The sequence below is a fragment of the Cervus canadensis genome, chromosome 31, assembly GCF_019320065.1.
Source record: "Cervus canadensis isolate Bull #8, Minnesota chromosome 31, ASM1932006v1, whole genome shotgun sequence".
NCBI classification, from domain to species: domain Eukaryota; kingdom Metazoa; phylum Chordata; class Mammalia; order Artiodactyla; family Cervidae; genus Cervus; species Cervus canadensis.
The window spans coordinates 37,976,275-37,995,204 of NC_057416.1; the positions used below are offsets into that span (position 1 = coordinate 37,976,275).

Sequence of the window (18,930 nt, forward strand, 5' to 3'; positions counted from 1 at the left end):
ACCAAACTGTGGTTTGTTTGAGAAGCTGTTTCTTGACTCATTACATTATTACTACAAGGGAGAGAGTCCTAATAGTCTTCAGTAATATTAACTCTATCAGACTGACAGAGCTGACACCAATAAATGTCTTTTAGAAGGCATTTTGGCAATTTGTTTAAGCCTTAAACCTGGAGAAGGAAATGGAAACCCACTCCAGAGCTCTTGCCTGGAAAATCCCATGGACAGAGGAACCTGGTGGGCTACAGTCCACGGGGTCGCAAAGAGTTGGACACGACTGAGCGACCTCACTTATACTTTCTTTCACTTTAAGCCTTAAAAATGTACAGAGCCACTGACCTAGAAATTCCACCTCTACTAATTTATCCTAAGTAAATTATCAGAGATAAACAAGAAGGCTATTTACCAAAGCATTATTTATAGTAGAGAAACACCGGGAATACCTCAGTTGTACAATAGGGGATTCATTAGATAAATTGTGATGTACCATAAACCACTACATTAACGGTATAGCCTTATAAACTAAGCAGTTGTTTACATTTTGGTCATGAAAGATTATTAAATTTAAAAAGAAAGTCAAAACCAGTGTACAATATAAAATTCTATTCTGGTGAAAAAAAAACAAAAAACAAAAATAACAACGTGCATATAACTAATAGAAAAACAGGTTTAACAGGGGTTTCTCTCCCAGGGTAGAACACTGGTTATTTTAATGTTCTATTTTTTTTTTTATACAATAAACTCTGCACTGTACTGGTCATTTTTAAAATGAAAACAAAAGTTTTATTTCATTTTTTAAAGTTATATATTTTTTCTTTGGTGGTTACATCATACTTTTGGCTTCTTAAGCTTTTCAGTTCTATGAATTTTGTCACTATATCTGCCCAGCAAGCCAAAATGCAGACCAGTCTTTCTCAACAAGCAGGGGGCAAGGCGGCCCTCGCTTTCAGAGGACCACCCATAGTCTAAAGCTATGGTGGGCTTAATCCTTAAGCTGGACAACTGGCTGGCCAGCTCACCTGACCTTATTGGGCTTACTGTTCTTTACTGAAAAGATACACCCCAGCAGGACTCTGAACAGCTTTCCCAAGCTCATCAAAGTTGCTTGTACTGGTCCAGGCCTTGTTTGTGTTGGGGATTTTCCTAAAAAGAGTCAGAATCCTGTGCAGGAGGTCAGAGAACTAGCTGACTAAGAGCTGATTAAAACAGCTTGTCCTTCAGAGATTGTGAAACAGCTTAACACGTGGGCAGGGCCCTGGGGTCTGGCACAAGAAGACACGCGGGCTCATTTCTTTTCCCAGGGCAGAAAGGGAGCAGGTGAGCGGAGTTACAACAGCCCTCATGAAGGTTTCTGGACAGAAGGTGACAAAGTTTTTTTGAAATAAAGGAGTGTCCTTTCATTTAACTTTCAAATGAGCACTAGAAAATGATGTATTTATGCATTGCACAACACTTGGACAGAAGGAACTGGGGTTCTCTGAACCCTTCCCAAATCTCAAGATAAATTTCAGTAGGTTCAGCGAGGGGTTACCAACATTCAGCAGTACTTCGAAGCAAAAAGCTTCACTTTCCACCCAGCTGCCAGCTGGCTGCCATGCTCACTGCCGTGCCTGCCCTATCTAAGGCTGCGGGAGGAAGTGGCCTTCCTTTCACGCCAACATGATCCCAGAGAAAGAGATGTCCCTCAGGCTGTAATGAATTTCCCCAGGCGGGCCTCACCCTGCAAACGAATACATGCTTATTCAAAAGACTTGAGAAGGAAGGAAGGGTCATCCAATCTCCTCGCGGGGCTGATGCTTGGGTGTTTGCTCATGTGGCTCTTCTGGTGGCCAGCTGTGGGTTAGTCGCAGCTGCGGTTGGGGTCCCGGGTCCCCCCCCCCCCCCATGTATGCCCAGGCCAGCGGACACGCAGTGTGGTAGACGCAACGCACAAAGACCCCATTGGTCCTTCCTCTGTGTTTCCGCCTCTCATCTTGTGTCTTGGCCACTCCTTGGGCTGAGAGGTTGAGTTTATGTTCCCACCTCTTGTGTTAACAGGCTGGGCTTCTGACCTGCTCTGGCCAACACCAGAGCGTGTCAGGAGCGCTCAGAGCCTACGCCTGTGGGCCTCCGGAGGCCTTGAGCAGCCTGGTGCCCTCTTCTGGAACCCTGCCCGTGAGAATAACCGGGGCCAGCCCATCGGGAAGGGAGCCCCCCACCCCTCAATGGACAGCACCCTCAGAAGCAGAGCCAGCTGGCTAACCTGCAGCTGATCCAGTCCACGCGAACGCCGCCAGGGGAACTTGGCCGAGAGCACTGGCCCATGAGTTGCAAACCAAAGAAAAGGCTGTGGTCTCAAAGCCATACCATTTCAGGGTGGTTTATCACAGACCCCGAGCACACAGTAAGTACTCACTCTTATCAGCCAAAGACAAAATGCCTTGGAGCACCTGGGGGGCTGCGGGGTGGGGAGCTGGGGGGCCGGGGGGCTGTAACTCTCCACATTAAACAACCACCTGAACTGGCACCAGTGAGAACAGAAATTAAGCCGTGTATCTAGCGAAGGGCTGCAAGACAGACACAAATCCTTTGACAGACTGTCTGTGGGTGAGTTGGATCTGCCTATGAAGTCATTCTTTGTTTCTTTTCTCTCTTTAAAAAAAAGTAAGAAGCTCTTTCACTCAATTAAGCCTGTTGGACTCGATTACGACTGTCTAGTTTGATTCAAAGCAGCCATAGAGTCTCTGACACATGTTCAGCCTCCACGACTCCGTAGGCTGGAATTTTAAATCCAGCTCCCCTGAATTTATGACACACACACAGTAGCAAGTCCCCACAGGCTGAAAATCAAACTGTAATTCAAAGGCCACAGGGCTGAGGAAACAGCCAGAAGATAAATCCCAATTTCAACCTTGGATTCTCTGCAAGTTGATTCAGGGGACTGTCAGTCATATTTAAAAATAAAATAAAACTACAAAGACACCAGACGGCATGTTCTAAAGAGAAATAGGGTGATGCTTTTCAGGACGCCTTCAAAAGGCTCTTGTTACCTGAAAAGAACTGCTACGGGTTATTTTGAGGGCCCTGGAACATTTGGCTTCCATCAGTCATCTGGAGAAGTTTCTGCATTTTTAACTAATGAGCTATATAAGGAAGAAATGAAACCATCAAACACAGCCCAGACCTCCAGGCTGATTGGAGAGGCCGGGACAGATGTCGAGGCGTCCCAGACCTGGGGCTGAACTCACCTTACAGCCCTCGCAGGCGCTGACCCCATAGTGGTAGCCTGACGACTTGTCCTGGCAGACGAAACAGGGCTTGTACACGCGGGGCGGCGGAAGCGGAGACGGGGGGCTCGGGACCAGTTCCTCGGAGCTGGTGCTCTGGGTCTCAATCGCTGTGGCGGAGAGGCGGAGAGGGAGAAAAGCGAGAAAACACAGTTCATTACTTTTTCCCCAGTGGGTTCACAGGCCTCCGCCCCCATTTCAGCTATGACATCGCCAGGACAGGCCCACAAGGCCAGCTGTCAGGGTGGGCACCACAGGGGCAATCTACCGCTGACGTGGGTCTCTGCGGTTTACAAAGCAATCCGGCATGTCTCTCTCACTGGCAGAACGCTTCGGCACTGAGAGGGAGGTCATGTTATCACCGTTTTACCCTCGAGAGAGACAGCATCTCAGAGGAGCGCAGTGACTCATCCCAAACCAACAGGGCCGTGGTGGAGCCAGGACACAAAGTCAGATGCTCACACCGCACACTCAGGGCTCTTTCGGCTCGGGTTCCCCAGCTTCCGGTTTATTTAAGAGTCTCAGGAATGACCTGCTTGACCCTGCAGTAACTTAACCAAAAGTAAGTCTCCTCAGGGCAAAGGAAGACAATGCCCTAGCCAGCCATCCGACAATGGAGGGGGTCTTCAGCGCGGGGCCAGAGCTGAGCGTCATGAACAGTAACGGGGGCGAGATCTTTGCTCTTCAGGGTCCCCCTTGGACCAGCAGATCAGCATCGCGTCAGAGCCAACTACAAAGCGAGGTCATCAGGGTCCAGCTCAAGCCAGTGGAGTCAGTGTGTGTGTGTGCGCGCTCAGCCATGCCTGACTCTTTGCAACCCCTTGGACTGCAGCCCGCCAGGCTCCTCTGTCCATGGGATTTCCCAGGCAAGAAGACGGGAGTGGGTCGCCATTTCCTCCTCCGGGGGATCTTCCCGACCAGGGATTGAAGCTAGCCTAGCGATCAGCCAGCATCTCCCACCTCAGCTGCTGCAGAAGCCTCTGCACTGGGCTCCTGGGCCCACTGTCTTCTAGCCTCGGGTCCATTCTGCAAACCCACAGTCAGATAGCTGCTGCAAAGTTAAGACCAATCCTCTCCCTAACCCGCACAAAGCCCTCCAACAGTCACTGGTGACAGCAAACTCCTTGCTATGTGTTCAGCAAGGCTCTTCGTGATACGGTGCCTTAGTGATGACATTGGATGCAATGATCGTCCTCCTTGACTGACCTCTAAACAGTTGCTTTCTGTTCCATCCCTTGAACAGGCCAAGCTCTGGTGTCAAGCATTCTCTGTATCTGGAAATTCTGAGACCTTCATACGTCTCGTGGCTCTTCTCTCCTACATCTTAGAGCAGATGTCAGCTCCTCACAGATGGCTTTTCTAAATAAAAGACCCCTTCCCACTCTTGGTCACTGTATCTCATTTTATTTTCTACAACACCCTAACTAGAGTCTAAATTTAGAATGTCTGTGCACACCATTTTATATTCTGCCCATGCTACCCCACAAGTATGGGTCTGGGAAAACCAAGGAACTTAGATGAATTGTTTACAACTCTGCTCCAGGCCTACAAGAGGTTCTGGCACATCGTAGGTGGGTAATCGATAAATATTCAATGAATTAATACATGAGCTTTTCCACTTTTCCTTCTTTGTCTTCATTCCAAGCCCCAAATGCCCCTCTAAGTTGTTAAATGGTAAAATTAGAAACCAAATAGCTTTCAAATACTCATTTGCTTCCTTTAAAAGTAATTAATTATCCCTTTGGAAGAGAATCAACTATAATTATAGTATTTTCATAATTCAGAAGAATCTTGGAATGAATTCATTAGCGCTGCGCAGGTCTAGTAGATAAATCTAGTATAGTCTTCCCTGGGTAGCTTGGCACAATCGCAGCACATGTTGCATAGGAAGGTCACCATTTAAGATGTCACAAAAGCTCATCAGATCAGCTATCAAGCCACAGATACAAAAGGATGCCTCACACTAAGCTAATCGGCTTCACCGAAGGCAAACGAGTCATAATGGCATCCACAAGAAAACAGTACAAGATGATATACCACTGTTCGCTAAAAATCTAGGGAAACAAATACAGAATAAGCTACAAGGATACAAGGAGCTTCCATGGTGGCTCAGTGGGAAAGAATCCACCCGCAACGCAGGAGACGCAGGTTTGATCTCAGGGTTGGGAAAGATCCCCTGGAGAAGGAAATGGCAACCCACTCCAGGATTCTTGCCTGGGAAATCCCATGGACAGAGGAGTCTGGAGGGGTACAGTCTCGGGGTCACAAAGAATCGCACATGTCTTAGCAACTTAACAACAACAAGGACTAAAAATAACAAGGATACAACGTAGGGAACAGAGCCAGTATTTTATAACTATAAACGGAACACAAACTTTAAAAATTGTGAATAGTGTACATCGAGTGTACCTCTGTAACTTACACAATATTGGACAGGAACTGTATTTCAATCTTTAAAAAACCCAAGATACTGCTGCTGCCCTTGTTACTACTGTCATTCCTGGGTGTCACTGATCTGAGTCACCATTGATTACAAGATGCAGTTATTCCACATTATCATTTAAGAAAGCCAGGGTACTGCCAATTAAATTATGATCCATGAGTGCTTGTGAGACACAGCCCGATTTCAAAGAAGTTAACAAATTAAAAGCTTCTGGAGCCCTGGGTTGGGGGGGGGCGGGAGGAGAAAAAAATCTAAGAAAATAAACCCATACAGAATTACCCAGAATCCTTTCACTCAGAGAAAATTACTGTTATCTTGGCATCTGTCCCTCAAAACATTTCACCGTGAATGTAAATGCTTTTGGTTTATTCTAAAAAGTGGAATTACACTGTAGATTCTGTTTGCAACTTTGTTTAACTTACTGTGTCATGAGTTTGTTTCATTGTCAATAAATATTCTTTCCCACAAAACATTCCATCATGATGAATATCTTCGTAGCCAATCTCAGCACATCTCTGACTATGTCCTTAGGATAAATTCTCAGAAGTAGAATCATTAATTCAAAAGGTATGGTTATTTTGTTGTTTCTAGAGGGGCTTACACTTACACTCCTAGATATCAATGGGAGTGAGTCCGCCCCTAAGTGCCTCCCAGAACTTTCTGATTGGTTTTATCTGTGTGTCTTTACTTCCCCTCAAGGGACCAAGCTGGGTCCTCACCACGACCATCAACCCTGAGTTGCGTGCAGTGTGGGGAGAGCGTATTTTAACGTCCCACTGGCTCATGTAGAACAGTTAATCTGGCTCGTTTAGCAAAGTTGTAAATAGACTTCTGCTAGGGCTGGACTCAGCTGTCAGAGCTGCCTCCTAAATTTTGGAAGTGGGTGTAATTTCCATAAATACGCTGCTTCAAATTCATGTGTTGAGAGCATCCAGCATCTCTCCCTCCCAAAGAGAGGAAACAGAACTGCAGGCAATCCAATCCCAAGCATCTTTGGCAGGGCACCTGAAAGGGGAGCGACCTCAAAATCCTGAGACATTTTATAAAAAGGTCAGGAAAAGCCTTTCCAGTGGAGGAGAGTCACTTATAACCAGAGACTGAATCAGAAGTCTTTTTCTGAACAGTTGTACAGATGAAAACGTTCTATTTGGAAGCAATCAATAGTGAATGCTGTGGACTTCTCCTAACCCTGTGGTGACTTCACCAGCAGTGCTATGAACTTTTCCGTATTTGTACACCGGATGCTCATGTGTTTAATTGTTTAATTCCCTGCGCGGCTGTAACATGCCAAGCGTATGTTATATGCTACGGACGGTACATGGTGTAATCCCTTAGCCCTGACAACTTTGGCCCAATATAGAGTAAACTAACAATTAGAAATATAATACAGTGGTTCTCGAACTTGGCTGTATGTTAGAACTACCTGGGGAGCTTTAAAACTTCCTAGTGCTTAGGCTGTATCTATGACCGATTACGCCAGAATGCCTGGGAGTGGGAGCCAGGCATCAGCGCTTTTTAAAAAAATATTCCCAGGTGAATCCAAATTGCAGCAGTTTGGGAACCACAGATAAATGACATATCAGAGAGGGCTATATAAGCCTTATTCAGCTCAGAAAAATCATGGGAGTCTTCCCAGAGGAGGTGACCAGGCTGTTTTGAAGAATGAATTGATTCTGCTGCGGTTTGCAATGCGAATCCTACAAATGCCATGCATGCATCCCACACAAACATAAATAGAAAAGACTTATATGTCACAAGAAACAATGATCTTTGGAAAAAAATTCCCATTGGTGGTAAAGAATTAACTGACTGTATACAGTCAAACATCTCCTCAAACTGGATAATCACTGGTCTCTCACGTCCTCCATGTGGCCCACCAGGCTGAGAACAATACGAAGCAAAAAAGAAAAATCTCAGTGGTCCGTCAGCCTGCCAAAGCTGGCTTTAAGCAAACAAGCCAACACAAGCTCTAGAATTACAACAAGGATATGGCATCAATATAAAAGCGGATTTGAACTTCAAGGCAATCTCTGGTTTTTTCAGTAACACAGCAAAAACGTAAGTTTGGCCAAGTTTTATTAGTGCTCCTCTTCTCCCGTGCTCCCCCTTTATTTCCACCGCAGAGAAGACAGCGGGGAACGGGCCGGGTGGGCAGCCCACAGCTCCCTTAGTTCTGGTGTTGAAGATAGCTACCGAGTGCCTGGCCATTGATCTGCTCCCTGTCATCCTGCTTAAATCAATAATCTATTAGTCCCTTTAAATGAGAGTTAGATTCATCAAATGCCCTTGAGAGGCCTCAAACATTCTGTTACTTATTCCGGGCAAGCACAATCAGTCTATGGAATGATAAAATTTTTGCTCAAAAACTCTGCAGGCTCAGCAGACAACATGTCCTGTGTTAACTCATTCAGCGATGTCAGGCAGGCCAGAGAACGCAGTTTTTAGACTTCCCAGAGGGGAGAAAGAGGCTGGTTGTCATTCAATAAAACACCAGCCCTCCAGCCATCCTGTGGGGATTTCAGTTTGGGGAAAAGCAGCCTTTGAGGACTCATCCGGACCTGCTTTTCCTTTATTTCCCTGCTTACCTATTGTCCTGTGCAGTTTTGGCCGGTGGCTGCCTCCCCAACAACTGCAGCCTCCAGGGCATCACCCAAATTGCACATCAGACTGGCTGTCAGGGAACCGCCAAAGCAGGAACTTTTGTGCTTGGGCGAGGTGGACGTTTGGCTCCACGGGATCCTGCCAAGAGCAGAGTCAGCACCAGAGGTGCTCCGGGGCCTTCCCCAGGCTGCCAAAGGAGACAGCCGACCCACACCTGCACTGACAGAAGCTTCTGGCCCATCTTCTAAACCTCTCCGTTCCTGCCACGCAGAGGAGGCTGTCACTGGGGCAAACAAATCTAGAGGCACCTTCCTTGCAGAAAAGCCCCACAAGTCTTGATTGCCTTCATACTAACCCTCCAGGTGCGTCTGGGCCACGATCAGCAGCAGACCTCTGGGGGTGAGGAAGGCTTGTGCTTTAAATGAGTGATTTTCAGACTGTCTATGGTAAATGACCATTTCTTTTTTTTTCCTTCATAGATTGATAGTAATAAAAGCAAATCTCGAGGGGGAAAAAGATACAAAATGAAATCTCCAGGAAAAAAGGAATTTCAGAAAAGATGCTCAAAACACAAGCTACAAGTTAAAATGAGGAGGGAAAAAACCGATTTTTTTTTCTAGACATAAAATTACTCTTGTCGAATTGCTGGACAAATTTCTAAACACCTGCTCTTGCTGCCTCATTCCTCCAGGACTGGCAAGGGGCCGAAGCTGGCACTGTGAGAAGCACAGTTCTGAAGGACTCCAAACTCCGAGGTGGTTTGCAGACAAAACAAAAAACAAACGAAACGAAATCTCCACCGACCAGATTCTGCACAAAAGCAGAATACCAGCATTCCCAAATGTCACAGCTTTCTTAAACAGTCACAACTCTGGAGGTTTAATTCACTCCAAAAAAAAAAAGCAATAATAATAATACTATTGCATGTTAAGAGGACTTGGTGCTTATAACTTAACTCACCTGAGAAAACACAATATAAAAGTCCTTGTTGTTACAACACACCTGAGTGTCATTTAAACACACGGAAAGCTTCTAACAATAGCTCCCTTCACAATTCCTAACATGCTTGGCATTCTTCTAAAGGTTAGATTAGTAGCAGATAACATTTTAAAGAGAAGGCCCAGTATACTGTTTTTCTTTGTTTTTTTTTTTTTTTTCTTTGTGAGAATTAATTTACAGCTGGCTAAGCCATGTTGACAGACTTCAGGATTTTACGTTGGGCCTGATTCGACGCGGGCGGGGCAGGCATCCCGCGGTATGAAAGTCTTGCTTTTTTTACTAGAACCTTCGATGATTAAGACAACATTTTAATGCACTCTCTGGGCAGCCGAGCTTTAAAAGAAAAAGAAAGGAGTTGTAAAGCAAAAGGAATTTCCTGCATGGCCCCCGGGGAATTTTGAGCCCCGAGCTCCGGGACCCGGTGGGAGGGAGTCATTTCAGCTAATTAAGGGAGAAGCGCAAAGTGTCGCATTTGGTCAAAACATTCAGTTGGGTTTCATTTTTGTTGGCACCGAAGAGAGCCAGTCTGGATTTCCCCCCCTCCCCTTTTTTCTGTGGATGCACTGCAGGATCGCAAGGCCCACAGCTCACATACATTAGGGAGAAAGTCAAAGGAAACGCCAAAGTTCAACCAAAGTACAAGTAATTAGAACCAGATTCTGCGCTGCAGACGTGTACGCATGCGCGCGCGCGCACGCGGGCCTTCTTTTAAATTATTCTTTACACGTGAGCGCGGGGGACCTCGGTGCGGCCGCTCATTTAATTTTCCAGTGGGGGTGGGGGCGGGGGTCTGCTTTTAATCATCTTTCAGGAAAAGCGGTTTGTTTCCACACTCGAGGGATTTTGCAAATCTGTGAATCGCATTTTGAAAATTAGGTGATTGCCAAAGAAAAACTCCGGTTTGGAACGGTCTTGCCTCGCTCCGCTGCTGGCTTTGTTATCCCTAAGCAGCTCCGAGATCAGTCCCGGGTCTGGGGAAGGGGAGGGGAGGTGGCGGGGGACGCCGGGGCGGCTCCGGCAGTCTTGACTCAGTAACCTGCCCGTGACCCTGAAGGAGTGTGTGCTTGCCCGGGTCGCCCGGGATGCTGGCCCAGGGCTGGGGCTGGCGCTCTGAGAACCGCTGCAATTCTCACCGCGCGGGCAACAGGTGCTGAGCACAGGCAGGAGACCAGAGGGCCGGGGAGGACTTTGATCTTCTAGCCCTTACAGAAAGGCTGGCCTTCCGAGCTGCGGCCCCTGCCTCGGCACCACCTGGGAGCCCGGTGGAAGGCGAGACTCTCGCGCGCCCCGCCCCAGAAGTGCCTGCCGAATCCAAACAGGCATGTTAACAAGAGCCCCAGATAATTCCCAGGCCTAGCAGCAACATCAGAGCCACCCGGACATAAAAATGCCTTGTTACTGTCCTAACCTCTCCGGAATCCCAAACAATCTGCTGAGTCAATTTGGCACCGGGACTGTGCCGGCTTCCCCTTTGCTCAGGTCCGCCCCGAACACTCCCCTCCTTGGGCAGTTAGTCCATTATTCAGATCTCCAGGCTGCCACTGTGTTTATGCTCACCAGAAGCCTGCATCTTCTCCCACGGAATTTTGGCAGTGGGTTTTAGCTGGCGGAGGGGGGTCAGAGTTGGAGGGAAGAGCTGAACTAACAGAACCTACCATTTACTGAGCACTTACTAAGTGCCCAGGGCTGGGCTAAGTGTTTGTAACTAAGGCAGAACCGCATTGTCTCCGCCCCCAGCCCCCGGGGGAAGGGAGGGGAGGGCCCCTGAAGTCGGCGCCTTAGCATCCCAGAAATTTAAACACAAGACTATTAGTTTTACAAGAGATTTAACTGGCTGAATACTCTTTGTTTTTTAAGATTTTTTTTTTTTTAATGTGGACCATGTCTAAAGTCTTTAGTGAATTTGTTACAATATTGCTTCTGTTTTATGTTTTGGTGTTTTTTGACCAGGAAGAACGTGGGATCTTAGCTCGGGGAGCAGGGATGGAACCCACAGGCCCTGCATTGGAAGGCGAGGTCTTAAACTGGACCTCGAGGGAAGTCTCCATATTCCTCTTGTTTCACTCAAACCCACAGCTTTTAAAGCTTTTTAACCCACCTCCTTTATCTCCTTCCTCTGCTAGGAATATCACTAGGTGTGGTCCGCTAGGGCCTATTTACTGGCATTGTAGAACTGCAGGGTTGGGTACCTCCCTTTCTTTTAATTGATAGTTATAATTTTCCAAACACTGACTTGAATCAAGACATGGTTAAACTTGACAAGATAGTTTAGGCCTTATCAAAAGGGCGACTTCCCTGGTGGCTCAGATGGTAAAGCGTCTGTCTACAATGCAGGAGACCCGGCTTCAGTCCCTGGGTCGGAAAGATCTCCTGGAGAAGGAAATGGCAACCCACTCCAGTATTCTTGTCTGGAAAATCCCATGGACGGAGGAGCCTGGTGGGCTATAGTCAGTCCGTGGGGTTGCAGAGAGTCGGACACGACTGAGCGACCTCACTTTCACTTTATCAGAGAGACGGGCTGAGCATCCACTGATCTTCCTGTTCTGCACCTACATCTGCCTGGGCTCTTGGCAGCAGCAGAAATTATTCCTGGGACTGACTTTTACCATGGGAAGAGCTGTCATATTTTCCTAAGGGACTATGACACATTGAACACCTACCTTTCATTTTTATAATATGCTTCTCTTGCTTCAAGGAACATAGTCGAAAATTATCTCCTAGGTTGTTTTAGGTGACATTTGTAACAGACGATGCTTTAGATCACTATTTTCTAGGACAGAATAAGATAGCTTGTGACAAGTTCAAATAAATTCTCTCTTAAAATCACTTAACGCCCGACACATCTAACTACTTATTAATGATGTGAACAGAGAGGCATCAGAAATGGAAGGTGTGAATGCAACAAACGCGAGACCCAGTCTCTGGAGTCAAGTACAGATGAAGCTAATTGCCTCGCAATAGGAAGGTCCCTGAAGAGTTAATCTCCACACCAAATGAGTCACTCTCATATTCTACTTCCAGTCAGGATTCCCATAATTCTTAAAAAGCAATTATTGCACTAACAAATGACATCCTATTATCTGTTCAAATTTCTTACACCCACAGTGAATTAAAACAAGAGCATTAAAATGTGTATCATCTTAGATATACAGTTATTTGTTTATATCCCATAAATATATTTGAAAATCACACTGATACCAGCCTTACAGAAAAGTAATAAGGGGAGGATACTTTGGGGGAAGAGTTTTAAAAGAGGACATTTGGTCACATGGAAATTTCTGCCACTCTTCCCAGCTCTGAGTAAGCTCAAGGGTTAAGACACCAGAATGTAGCCAACCCATCTTTTGCAACAAAGTAATGCTGTACTTGCTGGGTCACCATTTGCTGCAAAGAAGTGGTGTTGTTGTTGTTATATTTTGTTGTTATTTTACAGGTATACACTCATATTAGTGGCTTCAGAATAACTTGGAAACCAATTCAATCCTCATCATCTGGGTTTTCTTGTTTCCTAAAAAGAACTAACATGCCCTGAACCTGCAGAAAACCGTGTGAGGAAGTGATGGGAAGGTCATGCGCTTTGCTGCCAGAACCACCTGGGTGGGATCCCTCTTCTGCCACTTATTAATTTAGTGACCAGAGAGTTTTCTTTCCTTCTCTGCACCCTAGTGTCCTTTTGGACACTGCAGATAATCCTAAAATTCCTGCTGGTGAAAGAGAGAGTATGTTTGCAACTTGCCTGGCACAGTGTTCAGTAAGTGATGGTCAACCCGGACCTCCACATCCGTCCACTTTTCCCTCCATTTTTTTTAATGTTGAACAGTGGCTCTTAACTAACACTGATTTTTGCCCCCTAAGAGATAGTTGGCAAGGTCCGGAGAGATTCTGGCTGTCATAATTGGTGGCAACTTCAGGCATTTTTTGATTATAGCCCAAGGATGCTACCAAACATCCCACAGTGTACCCCATGTTCACAGAAGCACTCTCCATGATAACCAAGAAATGGGAGCAACCTAAATGCCGATAGAGGAATGGATAAAGATGTGGCACATATATATATAATGGAATATTAGTCGGCCATAAAAAATAATGAAATAACGCTATTTGAAGCAGGTGATGCTAGTGGTAAAGAATCCACCTGTCAACGAAGGAGAGATAAGAGATGAGGGTTCAGTCCCTGGGTTGGGAAGATACCCTGGAGAAAGGAATGGCTACCCACTTCAGTGTCCTTGCCCGGAGAATCCCATGGAGAGAAGAGCCTGGTGGGCCACAGTCTGTGGGGTCAAAAAGAGCTGGACACTACTGAAGTGACTTAGTACACACACATGCAGCAACATGATGGACCTTGAGATTATCATACGTGAGTGAAGTAAGTCAGAGAAAGACAAATACCATAGGGTACTGTTTATATGTGGAATCTAAAAAAACGGTACAAAAGAACTTATTTACAAAACAGAGAATTGCAGATGTAGAAAACAAAACTTACAGTTACCAAGAAGGAAAGAAGGGAGGTGGGATAAACTGGGAGACTGAGATGACATATACACACCATTATATATAAAATAGATAACCAGTAGGAAACTGCTGTTTAGCACAGGTCACTTCCACGCAAAACTCTGTAATGATCTATATGGGAAAAGACTCTAAAAACCACAGATCCACTTTATATATATACACATGTTTATATATATACACACATATTTACATGTGGAATCTTAAAAAAAAATTAGTACAAATGATGGTTAGGTTGGCCTCAGTTTCCTAATCTGGGAAATGGGGATGACAAGCGTGAATAGCACATTGCTGGGTTCACACCAGGTAAACAACAGAACTCTGCATTTGAGTGTTTGTTAGAGTATCTGGGAGCAGGTGGGCGAGCCATGTCTTAATATGACCAACACCTTAGACAACAGGAAACTGTCATCCAGGCAAACAAGACCCACAGGACGATATTGACAGAGACACTCATGGAGCCCGTACCGCGGGGCTAGTAGGTACCACCCCCTGTTCTAAGCGTTTGACGTGTATTAATTCATTTGACTCCCACAATGGGTCTTTGAGTGAGCTTGCCTTTATTTCTACAAAATGCTTCCCGGCAAGACACCGGAGGTGTGGACTGGGGCGGGAACTTGCGCGAGGTCCTACAGTGGGGAGCAGATAGGCAGGAATGGGCAGGCACGTGACTTGGGTTCAAGAGAACGGGTGTGACCCCGGTGCTGGGCGAGGACGGGACACTCACATCCTGTCTTGTGATCCTGCAGAACTTCTTTGGCCGGATGCTGGCAGAGACCCTGGCAGCAAGTTTGAGAAAATATTAGACCATGTCAAGCAGACCCATGCCTAAGGACCGAAAGTTAAAGTAGAAAACTAAAGCAGAAAGAAGCCAAAGGGACAGCAAGAATGCACTTGCTCCTTTCCAGTCAAAGCGGTGCGGCAGGCAAGTCCCGTAGAAGCAAACGCAGGGGTCAGGAGGCACGCACATCGCAGACTGGAACCCCTCCCTCACATTCCCTGCCGCGAAGGGGGGCAGGGTGGAGCAGCTCAGACGCGGGTCCGAGGGCGTGTGATTCCGCGAGCAACTCCGGCCACACGTGGCTCGCCCACCGCCAGCTCGGGGCTCGGCCGGGAGGGGCAGAGGAGGGCTCCGGCCCCCTCCCTGGGCAGTGGCTCCCTTTCCTGACAGTGGACCACTTCCTCTTCCTGAGCCAGGATGTAGCTGGCGCAAGAAGGGAACCCGAGGCTGTGTGATGGCTCTGCTGTCCCTGTCTGTCCCTGTCTGCAGGTTCGGGATGCCTTCAGGAGGGCTGGGTCTCCCGGGAGGACCAGAGCGTGGGTGGCGACCGGAAGCACCCCGCAAAGCTTCTAGCGGATGAACGCGACGACTGAGCTAGTGAGGGAGACGGCCACACACACCAGCTCCAAGGGACGCAGCACTGGGGGTATTTCGTTTTCATAGGTGCTTATGTTTCTACATGGAATGTTCACGTCAGAGAGATGCTCTAGCATGGGCGATTTTTCTTGATCTGTAACAGTGATTCCTCACTGTTTCTTCCTGTGAGAAGGAAGAGGGCGTCAAAGTGCTCTCCTTTGCGTTCTTAAAAAAGAAAATTGCTGTGGCTTCCCTGGTGGTCCAGGGGTTGAGGACCCACCCTGCAACGCAGGCAACACGGGCTCGATCCCTGGTCCAAGAAGACCCCACGTGCTGAAGAGCAAGTAAGCCCACAGCACAACTGCCGAGCCGGCACCCTCTGGAACCCCGGCGCCCTGGAACCTCCATGCTCCGGAATCCATGTGCTGCACTCTGGAACCCCCGAGCTCTGGGACCTCTGTGCTCTGGAACCCATGTGCCGCGCTCTGGAACCCCCGTGCTCTGGAACCCACACGCCACACTCTGGAACCTCTGTGCTCTGGAACCCACATGCTGCACTCTGGAACCCCCCACACTCTGGAACCCACTAACCCTAACCCCGCTCTGGAACCCCCATGCTCTGGAACCACACACCCCACCCCCCCCGTGCTTTGGAACCCCGGCACCCTGGAACCTCTGCTCTCTGGAACCCCTGCGCTCTGGACCCCACTAACCCTAACCCTGCTCTGGAACCCCCGTGCTCTGGAACCCACACGCCACCAGAGAGAGTCGCTGTGCCATAAGGAAAGATCCCGCAAGATGTCACAAAGATCTTGACAGCTGAATAAACAAATAAATAGTTAAAAAAAAAAAAAGAAAAGAAAGAAAGAAACTGCTAAACAAACTTACGGAAAAAGAGGGAAATGTGGTGTGGAGAGATGAATCAGAAGTTTGGGATTCACACACACACACTGCTGTAAGCTTCCCAGGTGGCGCTAGTGGTAAAGACTCCACCTGCCAATGCAGGAGACAGAAGAGCCACGCATTTGATCTCTGGGTTGGGAAGCTCCCCTGGAGGAGGGCACAGCGACCCACTCCGGTCTTCTTGTCTGGATAATCATGGACAGAGGAGCCTGGCAGGCTGCAGTCCGCAGGAGTGCCAACAGTCAGACACAACTAAAGTGACTTAGCACACATGAATCACTGTCTATTAAACAGACTACCAACAAGGACCCACTGTAGCGCACAGGGAACTCTATACTCAATATTCTTTAATAACCTACATGGGAAAAGAATCTGAAAAAGAATGGACATATGTATAACTGAATCATTTTGCTGGCTGCATGGAACTAACACAACATTGTAAATCAACCATACTCCAATATAAAATAAAAAACAAAGAGAGACAAAAAAAAAAAAACCTTCACAGAAACACTCAGAATAATGTTGGACCAAGTATCTGGGCACCCCATGGCACCCCAGGCAAGTTGACACATAAAATGAACCACTATGATTTTCTTTTTGAGATGATGAAAGTGTTCTAAAATTAGATAGTGGTGGTGGTTGCACAACTCTGTGAATATATTACAACCCACTAATTGTATACTTTAAAAGGCTGAACTGAATGATATGTAAATTAAATCTCAGTAAAGCTTTTTTTAAAAAAGAAGAAATTGCTAAGGAAAACTTGAAAAAATAATTTAAAGAAACTTTTACCACCTGCAAGAAGGCCTCAAGGCTCAGGTCTTTTGGGATATTCCCTTCTTCAGGGAACTTTCCATCTTGACAGACAAGCTGAGGCACGTGATTAGAAATGTGAACTTTGAAGCCTGCTGGTCTGGGTTCAAATCCTAATTCTCCTAGCTGTGTGACCTTGGGCAAGGTCCTTACTGTCTCTGAGTCTCCACTTCTCCTTGTAAAAACTGACAGCATAGCCCTCACCGGGTCACCGTGTGCATTCAGTGATGAATTACGGTGAAGTACTGGGCCCAGCGCCTGTCCCCAGGCCCTTCAAGCAGAGTTAGCATCGCTGCGGGATCAGGGGCTCATGCTGTGCTGATCAACCTCAACACTCTTCACCTCCCATCGCCCTCCTCCACAGCGCTCGCAAGTCTTGATATGCTAAGAACAGATAGTGCATATTAACGCCTTTCTATGCAATCCAGAAAAATGGTACGAACGACCCCATCCTCAGGGCAGGACATGGAGAATGGACTTGCAGATGCAGCGGGGGCAGGAGAGGGTGGGACGGAAGGGGAGCCAAGCACTGACATAAGTGCACAATCAGGTGTAAAACCGCTGGCGGGAAGCTGCTGTAAGCAAGGGAGGCTCAGCACGGCGCTGGGTGATGGCCTGGGGGCGGGATGGGGGAGGGAGGCTCCACGGGGAGGGGAGACGTGTATCTATAGAAATATGTATTTGCTGACCCTGATGCTGGGAAAGACTGAAGGCAAAAGGAGAAGAGGGCAGTAGAGGACGAGATGGCTGGCTGGCATCACCAACTCCATGGACATGAGTCTGAGCAAGCTCCGGGACAAAGTGAAGGACAGGGGAATCTGGCCTGCTGCCGTCCATGGGGTCGAAGAGTCGGACGTGACTGAGCCACTCAAGAGCAACAGGATACTTATAGCTGATTTGTGTACAGCTGAAACCAACGCAACATTGTAAAGCCATTGCTCTCCAATTAAAACAACAACAGAAGTCTTGATACGCTGCCCCTTCCTTCCATCGTCCCTCCGCACGCGGTCCTCCCCGGGCTAAGAGGAGCGGAGCGCCGTGCCAGCCCGACTCCTCACCCTCCCACTCCAGTGTGGCTTCCACCCAGCTCTGCGCATCACCCGGATTCGTGTGCACAGACCCCGGAACAGCTTCCCGAAAGGCCTCCCTGCCACGGCGATCTCCATCAGCTTGACAGCCTTCCACGACTGCTTGAACTTAAGTTCCAGCACTTTGGATGGGCCACTGGGGGTGGGGGTGGGGTGAAGACGGACGGTCCCCGTGATTATGAGCCAGCAACATCCAAGTGCTGACATGTATTTATTGAGCAACCGGCAAGACCAGACACCATGCTAAATGCCGGATTAAAAAGAAGTTAGGAGACACTGTTCTCAGCCCACGCAGACGGGCAACTAAAAACACCAGACGGCAAAGATGGTCCCCGAGGCTGCCATGACTGGGCATGTCACCGGCACACAGAGGCTTCAGCTGCCTTGCCTTTAAATGCCCAGTGCCTGAAAGTACAGAGCAGGGGCCCAAGAGAGGTTGGTTGAAAACCGAGTGTAAGAATGAAATCTGCGTAGACATCCTTGCCAAGATATCCTGTGCACTATGGAATACGGGATGGCTGTTTCAGCCACCGTCAGCCGCCAGCAGCGCACCAGGTGATGGAGGACCCCAGGGGCGTTTCCATCACACCGCCTCCCTTGCTCCCCCGTAGCAAAAGTGAGCAGAAGAGCAGAGATCAGTATCATTAGCAGAGTTTTAACCTCCATTATTCACAGAAGGGGGCGTCCCTGAGAGCTCAGTTGGTACAGAATTCGCCTGCAATGCAGGAGACCCACGTTCGATTCCTGGGTTGCGAAGATCTGGAAATGGCAACCCACTCCAGTCTTCTTGCCTGGACAATCCCATGGACGGAGGAGCATGGGGGTCTACAGTCCATGGGGTCGCACGTCTACAGTCCATGGGGCCGCACAGAGTCGGACACGACTGAGCGACTTCACTTTCACTTTCATTCACAGAAGGAAACTGAGGCTTCCAGAAGGTCAGTGACTTGGCCG

The 18,930-nt window shown here is 47.7% G+C and overlaps 1 protein-coding gene across 2 annotated transcripts in view; it reads right to left on the reverse strand.

Annotated features, from left to right (window-relative positions):
• Positions 1 to 18,930, reverse strand: part of RARB (retinoic acid receptor beta) — a 444,609-nt gene that overhangs the window by 145,509 nt on the left and 280,170 nt on the right. For both annotated transcript variants that reach the window (XM_043454580.1, XM_043454581.1), the window contains exon 2: positions 3,225 to 3,373. In XM_043454580.1, coding sequence (XP_043310515.1) covers positions 3,225 to 3,373 — 149 coding nt within the window. The remainder of the gene's footprint in view (positions 1 to 3,224; positions 3,374 to 18,930) is intronic.